Source organism: Thamnophis elegans, chromosome 2 (genome assembly GCF_009769535.1).
Source record: "Thamnophis elegans isolate rThaEle1 chromosome 2, rThaEle1.pri, whole genome shotgun sequence".
Lineage (NCBI taxonomy): Eukaryota > Metazoa > Chordata > Lepidosauria > Squamata > Colubridae > Thamnophis > Thamnophis elegans.
The window spans coordinates 169,462,530-169,470,301 of record NC_045542.1 but is presented as its reverse complement, the minus strand read 5'-3'; the positions used below and the strand labels follow the sequence as shown (position 1 = coordinate 169,470,301).

General features: G+C 46.2%; 1 protein-coding gene across 1 annotated transcript; it reads right to left on the bottom strand.

Annotated features, from left to right (window-relative positions):
- Positions 1-1,377: 1,377 nt before the first annotated feature.
- LOC116502583 (major histocompatibility complex class I-related gene protein-like) lies at positions 1,378-6,646 on the bottom strand. The gene is made up of 4 exons (XM_032208459.1): positions 6,453-6,646; positions 4,631-4,870; positions 1,507-1,782; positions 1,378-1,430 (listed from the first exon to the last, which is right to left on the bottom strand). Exons 1-4 carry the CDS (start codon positions 6,523-6,525, stop codon positions 1,378-1,380), a joined length of 642 nt encoding a protein of 213 aa, XP_032064350.1. The 5' UTR covers positions 6,526-6,646.
- Positions 6,647-7,772: the final 1,126 nt, after the last annotated feature.

Here is a 7,772-nt window from a genome sequence, read left to right as displayed (position 1 = left end):
CTTTCCTTCTTTTCCTTTCCTTTCTCCTTTCCTTTCCTTTTTCCTTTCCTTTCTCTTTTCCTTTCCTTCTTTTCTTTTTTCTTTCCTTCTTTTCCATTTCCTTTCCTTTCTCTTTTCCTTTCCTTTCTTCTTTCCCATTTCCTTTCCTTTTTCCTTTCCTTCTTTTCTATTTCCTTTCTCTTTTCCTTTCCTTTCTCCTTTCCTTTTTCCTTTCCTTCTTTTCCATTCCTTTCCTTTTTCCTTTCCTTTTTCCTTTCCTTTTTCCTTTCCTTTCCCATTTCCTTTCCTTTTTCCTTTCCTTCTTTTCTATTTCCTTTCTCTTTTCCTTTCTCCTTTCCTTTCCTTTTTCCTTTCCTTTCTTTCCCATTCCTTTCCTTTTCCTTTCCTTCTTCCGTTCCTTTCTCTTTTCCTTTCTCCTTTCCTTTCCTTTTTCCTTTCCTTCTTTCCCATTTCCTTTCCTTTTTCCTTTCCTTCTTTTCTATTTTCTTTCCTTTTTCCTTTCCTTTTCTTGTTTCCCATTTTCTTTCCTTTCCCTCCCCCTCCCCTTCCTCCCCTCCTGGGGGTCTGAGGGAGAGGGAGGGGCCCCTTTTCCTCCTTGCCCCCCTTCCAACATCTGCTCTGATGGCAATTATGGCTAAAAAAAATTCAGGTGCTCAGGCATGAAAATGTGCTGCTCGAACACTATACTTTTCTGCACACACTGAAAAATGATTAGAGGGAACATTGCCCGGAAAGCAGGCCACACCTACAGAAGAGGTTCCAAATTTTTTTGAAACCCACCACTGCTAAAGGGTTAGAGGTGCAAGGATCTTGTAACTTGACAGCTTTAAGACTTGCATGCTTCAGTGCCAGAGTACCTCAGCCAACGTGACTGGAGGGGGAATTCTGGGAGTTGAAGTCCACAAGTCTTAAAGCTGTCAGGTTTGAAGACCCCTAGTTTTTTTTCTAAAGGGTTAGGGTCTTGTTAGGGTCTTGTAACTTGACAGCTTTAAGACTTGCATGCTTCAATGTCAGAGTTTCTGAATAGCTACTTGGACCGACCTAAGTACAAATTCATAATTTCATATCCAGTCACATGGGCGGCAAGCCACTCCCATCCAGTCACATGGGTGGCAAGTTACTCCCACAAAGGAGGCCACACCCACAGAGTAGGTTCGAACAATTTTTGAAACCCACCACTGCTGAATAGGGACGTGGTGGCTCAGTGGCTAAGACGCTGAGTTTGTCAATCAGAAAAGTCGGCAGTTTAGTGGTTAGGGTTAGGCATGGTCCACTTAACGGCAGCAATGATTCGCTTCACAATTGTGGCCAAAAGATCATAAAATGGGGCAAAACTCATTGACAACTGCCTTGCTTAATAATTGAAATTTCTGGATTCTATTGACTCCCATAGCTTTTGGATTCTATTGTGGTCATGGGTCGAGGACTACCTATATAGGGAAGGGGAGACAAGGGAACCAAAAGAAAATTTGCTAGATGGGGAGAGGGGGGCATTTGGCCACTCACCTGTCTTCCTCAGAGCCTTCTTCCTGTAGGACAGGTATCTCTGCAGCCACACAATGCAGGTCTTCTCCAGGTAGACTTTATTTTTCTGGGACCACCCTGCATCCTTGTCCCACTTCTCCTTGACTTCCCTGGCCTGGGGTTGAGCTGCCACCCAGGTGAGGGTCTCCTTCTGGAAGCTGATGAAGTTCATCCCATTGTAGCCATAGCGGAAAACTCCACCTTTGTTCCCATCTTCCCGGAGCTCACAGCCCAAAATCACCTGCCAGGTATGAAGCCCTGAAAGAGATCCAGAGGGGGGGGGCGTGGAAAATGAGAAGGTACAGGTAGTCCTTGACTTACAACAGTTCACTTAGTGACCATTCAAATGGTCATATTTAAATTAATTTGAATTAAATTAAAATGGACTACCATTTAAATATGAGCCAGCAGTCTACAGCAGCTGCCCAAAAAGCCTATACAGTTCTAGGCTGCATAAACAGAGGGATAGAATCAAGATCACATGAATTGTTAATACCACTTTATAATGCCTTGGTGAGGCCACTCTTGGAATACTGCATTCAGTTCTGGTCGCCACAATGTAGAAAAGATGTGGAGACTCTAGAAAGAGTGCAGAGAAGAGCAACAAAGATGATTAGGGGACTGGAGGCTAAAACATATGAGGAACAGTTGCAGGAACTGGATATGTCTAGTTTAATAGAAAGAAGGACTAGGGGAGACATGACAGCAGTGTTCCAATATCTCAGGGGTCGCCACAAAGAAGAGGGAGTCAAGCTATTCTCCAAGGCACCTGAGGGCAGGACAAGAAGCAATGGGTGGAAACTAATCAAGCAGAGAAGCAACCTAGAACTAAGGAGAAATTTCCTGACAGTTGGAACAATTAATCAGTGGAACAATTTGCCTCCAGAAGTTGTGAATGCTCCAACACTGGAAGTTTTTAAGAAGACGTTAGATAACCATTTGTCTGTTTCCTGCCTAAGCAGGGGGTTGGACTAGAAGACCTCCAAGGTTCCTTCCAACTCTGTTACTCTATTCTAAAAGTTACAGTGGCATTGAAAAAAGTAACCCAAGACCATTTTTCACACCTATGACTATTGCTGCATCTCCACAGTCAAATGATTTATATTCAGACCCTTGACAATCGACTCCCATTTATGACGGCCACAGTGTCCCAGGGTCGGTTCTACCACAAAACCGCGGTAGACTAAAGCACGTGTGACTAAAGCGCGGTGACAAAACCGCACCGTCAAAAACCGCACGACAACAGCGCGACGACAGAAGCACGCTGTAACATAACCCTAAAAATAACCCTAAACCTAACCCTAAACCTAACCCTAAACCTAACCCTAAACCTAACCCTAAACCTACCCTAAACCTAACCCTAAACCTAACCCTAAACCTAACCCTAAACCTAACCCTAAACCTACCCTAAACCTAACCCTAAACCTAACCCTAAACCTTACCTTAAGTTAAATCACGCTTCTGTCGGCGCGCTGTTGTGGGCGCGCTGTTGTGGGCGTGCTTTTGACATCGCGGTTTTAGCGCTGCGGTGTTGTCGGCGCGCTTTTGACATTCGTGGTTATGTCGTGCCACACCCAGGGTCACCTGATCCTCTTTTGCGACCTTCTGACAAGCGGCTTCTATGGGGAATCCAGATTCACTTAATAACCGGGTTCCTCATTGAAGAACTGCAGTGATTCACTCAATATGTCTGGCGAGAAAAGTCGCAAAATGGGGCAACATGCACTTAACACATGTTTTCATTTAGTAGCATAAATTTGGGACTCAGTTGTGGTCATAAGTCGAGGAACTACCTGTACAGCACAAAAATTGTCAGGTAAATCACAGAGAGCATATAGGACACACAGAGCAAAAAGACGGGAAACCAGGAAACTCCCCCTTTAGTCCCACAGCAACCAATCACAGCTCAGATTCCCTCAGGCAGTGATACAGCATTTGCATGTCTGTTATCGAGTTGCCATGGTGACGAATGGGGGGGAGAGCGCATTCCACCCAAATCTGATCTCAGATTACTACAGCAGGCTTGTGAGGCATGCACCTTATTGGAGAATGTGATTTATGACACAGACTGAGGGAAGGGGAGAAACAGGCGCAAAGTTCAGCCATACCTTAAGTGAGGTTAGATCTGACTGCAAAGGGGTATTGCCGAAATGGTGTTTCTAATAAATGACTGGATTTCTTTTGAAACTTGGCTCGAGCCTCATGAATTAATCAGGGCATCTTTTGGAAACCTGACAGTCAGCTCTCTTTAACCAATTAACTGTAATAGTGGGCTCTTCCAACCATTCACTGCTACAACTATTAAATTTTAATATCTTAACAATGGTCACAAAACAAACTGTTGTAAGGAGGTCTACCTGTATTCCTCTCCTCAGGCCCTCTCTTCTTCATTAAGGAATCTCAGGCAAGGAGCCTTGTCCTCATCTGCCCAATCTCTCTTTCCCCTGTTTATCCCACCTGGAGGAAAGGGTCCCCCCAATTTGCACTGACCCCACCCATGGCCCTTCAGCCGAGAGCAGCAGGCTACAGGCCTGGTAAATTGCTTTGGCCCAGAGTGGGGGAGGGTATAGTTTGAGGCCTGTGTGGGTTCTCTAGGTGAGCATGGGCAGTGGGCCTGGCCATGGTGGTTGCCGGGAAGGCAGGGAAGCACGGCAGGGCTGTGGGCTATGTGGAAGGGAGTAGGCGAAGGGTGGTGGGGACTGGGGGGCAGCCAGCTTACTTGTAAGCAGGCAGATCAGGGCTGCTCAGTTGGGGTGCAGGTACCGTGTGGGAAGGCAGCTTAGAAAGGCAAGTCGCAGAGCAGAGACTATGCACATGCGCAAGCAAAGACCCAGTGTGCTGCATAGGAGGTGAGGAGTGACTGGGCACGGTGGGGTGGGTTGAGCAGGTGGGGCGGGGCAAGTGGCGAGAGAGCATGTGGAATGAGGGGGCAAGCAGTGGCCGGGCGGGCAGGGCCAGCCAGAGGTGGTATTTACCGGTTCTCTGAACCAGGTCAAATTTCCACTATTGGTTCACCTGATCCAGTCCAAATTGCCTAAATACCACCTGTGCTTTGCCATAAAGGACATCTAACCTGGACATCAAACGTGGCCCAGCTTCTGCTCACCGTTTGTTGGGTGGTTGAGTCTTGACAACTTCTCCAGCTCACTCCTGAAGACCCACTCAAGGGACAGAAAGGTCTCCTTCTCCACTTCCTCCATCCAGGATACCAGAGATTCCCCTCTCCTGGCAAGACTGTCATAGCGACTGATGGGCTGGTCATTCAGGTAGCCCCTAATGAAGGACGGAGGCAGCTCCTGGCTGGGCTCTAGTAGTCGCAGGTAGAAATAATGCAGGGAGTGTGAGCCTGGGAAGGGAGAAGAGCAGAATTAGTGAGTCTGTACTGCAGTTCCAGCCCCTCCAAAATTTTACTGTCATACAGAAGAGTCCTCCTGTCAGCGTTCCAAATATCATGCAGAATTAAATCAGAGTCCAAGGCAGAGCTATCCTTAAAGTTCCAGTTTTATAAGTCAGACATGTTGGCAACGGCTGTGGAATCCCAAATCTGAAAAACTTCCTGGGATTCCACCCAGTTGAAAGTTCATGATCTTATCCCCACACCCATAAATCCATCACATGGTCCAATCTTCTTCGATCTCCACCTAGCTCAGGTGCAGAGGTGCGGAGACAAAAGATGACCTTGGGCTTCTAGAAAGGAATGACAACAACACATCCCACAATTCTAAGGGTCACCAACCTTTCGGACCTCAGGGACCACTAAATCCATAATTTTAAATCCCACAGTCCACTAATATGATTTCTTCTCTGCACTTTTTCTGGAGTCTCAACATCTTTTTATAGTATGGTGACCAAAACTGGATGAAGTATTTTTAGTAAGTGGTCTTATTAAGGCTTTATAGAGTGGTTATTTCACGTTCACTCCCTTTGATAAGAAACACAAAGGCGAGCTGATTACAAGAAAACACCATCAAAAGTCTTTAAACGAGACTCAGCGAAGCGGGAAAGAACGGAGTTGGGGAGGGAGGGGCAAGAATGAGAGAGAGAGAAACCCTGGCAGGACACGCCCCTCCCTTTATGCTTCCCCCCTCCACCCACCCCCACTGCCCGAGGACTCCAATCCTTCCTGGAAGTCGCTGCAGCAGCCACCTCCACTCTGCACATTCACTGTTCACTTTCGCTTTTGTCAAAAATACAAACTTCTTTTTTAACTATTGCCATTTGGCAGACTGTACAGGACAATAAAAACAAGGACAAACAGGCTGAAAAACAGCTTCTATCCCAGAGCAGTAAATATACTGAATTCTACTGGATAATGAAATATGAATGTAATATCAGGGGGTTTCCATTCAATGGTATAGAATGTGAAAGGTGTGTGTTTGTTCTATTTTTTATAGTTACAATGTACACGGAAGATGGCGTTTAATTCCCTTGTAGGAGGGGCAATGACAAAGCCGCCCTGAGTCTTCCGAGAGTGGGCAGCATACGAAACTAATAAATAAATAAATAATAATAATAATAATAATAATAATAATAATAATAATAATAATATAATAGTAATAGTAATAACAGTAAACTAACTGGGTAACTTAAGTAATTAAACGCGAACCGACGGGGAAAAAAAGACAAGCAAAGCGCGAAGGAGTTTGGGACGGGGGTGGTGGTTAAGAGACCCAGAAAGATCACGTCCCCCTTTGCTGTTTACTCCCCCCCCCCTCCCGGGAACTCGCCCGTAGCAGCCCCCACTCCAACTTTCCGCGCTCCCAACATTCTCCTTTCACTTTCTCAGAAATAAAATGGGGATCGATTCCAACTGAAAGGCGAACAGGTTTTAAACGCGGCTCAGCAAAGCACATGAGAAGGAAGCGGCTTGGGAGGAGAGGGGACACATGCGCTCCCCCTCCCTTTCTGCTTCCCACCCAAATACTCACCGCAACAGCCCCCCGGCACAGAAACCCCCAGCGCCGCCCCCAGGACCAAGAGGCACGCCGGGCATAGCTGCATTTTCTTCTAAACCACCCGGACATTGGCGTCTTCCAACTGAGATGCTTTCACTCCGCCCCACTACCGGCTCTTACCGAGCTCCGCCCTGCCAATCCAGCAGCCAAACCCCACGCTGCCTAAAAAGCACTTCTTCCCATTTCTACAGGCAACAGTCCTTCATAGGATAGGGATAGGGATAGGGATAGGGATAGGGATAGGGATAGAACAGGGATGGAGTGAAATTAAAAGAGTGGAATGGAGTGGAGTGGAGTGGAATGGAATGGAATAGAATTGGGATTGGAATTGGAAGTGGAATTGAATGGAATAGGGTTGGAAGGGACCTTGTGGGTCATCTAGTCCAACCCCCCCCCCGCCCAAGCAGGAGACCCTACACCATTTCTGACAGATGACAGTCCAGTCTCTTCTTGAAAGCTTCCAGTGATGAAGCTCCCACAACTTCTGAAGGCAAAGCTATTCCATTAGTTGACTGTTCTCCTTGTCGGAAAAGTTGATTTGAGATCCGTTGGCCAAGGTATAATGTAATGTTCTACTACGTCTCATTCTAAATATCAATATGAAACGTTGATATCCTCAATAGTTAACCAGCTCAAATCCATCCAGACCACTCCAACAGATGGTCTCTCTGGCACAGTTGAGGTTAGAATGGATCCAAGTGACTTGGAAGTGTCTTTGGTGCTCTATGAATGTGGTTTTCTTGCAGATGTTTCCTTACCCAAGCTAGATAACTTCACGGGATGCTATGTTGATGATGCTGTAACCTGATGATGTTACCTAGTTTGGGTGATGAAACATCTGCAAGAAAACAAGAAAGCTCAGAGAGCAGCAAAGATGTCAAGCCTGAGCTACATATATTCTTCTTTATCAGAACTAAATGACTTTATCAACCAAAGACTTTATCAATCTTCGGGGCAGCCCAATTGATGTGCTGAGAGGCCCTCCATAACCAGGAGGTCCCCCCAATTAAGGCCAGCGAAGGCTATCAGCAAACACAACACATACTAAAATTGGCCTGGGAGGAGAAAAATTGTTTAAATGTATTTCCTATGGAGAACAAGTAGAGACAGAGTGGCTCAGTGGCTAAGACACTGAACTTGTCGATCAGAAAGGTTGGCAGTTTGGCGGTTTGAATCTCTAGCACCGTGTAATGGAGTGAGCTCCCGTTACTTGTCACAGCCGCTGCCAACCTAGCAGTTCGAAAGGACCTAAAAAATGCAAGTAGAAAACAGCATTCCATGTGCCTAAATGGA

Excerpts from the sequence above, each read along its gene's own strand:
- LOC116502583 (XM_032208459.1), bottom strand. The coding sequence starts at position 6,525 with ATGCAGCTATGCCCGGCGTGCCTCTTGGTCCTGGGGGCGGCGCTGGGG. Across the intron at positions 1,783-4,630 it reads ACTCAACCACCCAACAAACG|GGCTTCATACCTGGCAGGTG; the intron begins GTGAGCAGAAGC and ends GATCTCTTTCAG. Across the intron at positions 1,431-1,506 it reads GAAGGCTCTGAGGAAGACAG|GTAGTCCTCGACCCATGACC; the intron begins GTGAGTGGCCAA and ends TTCCCTATATAG.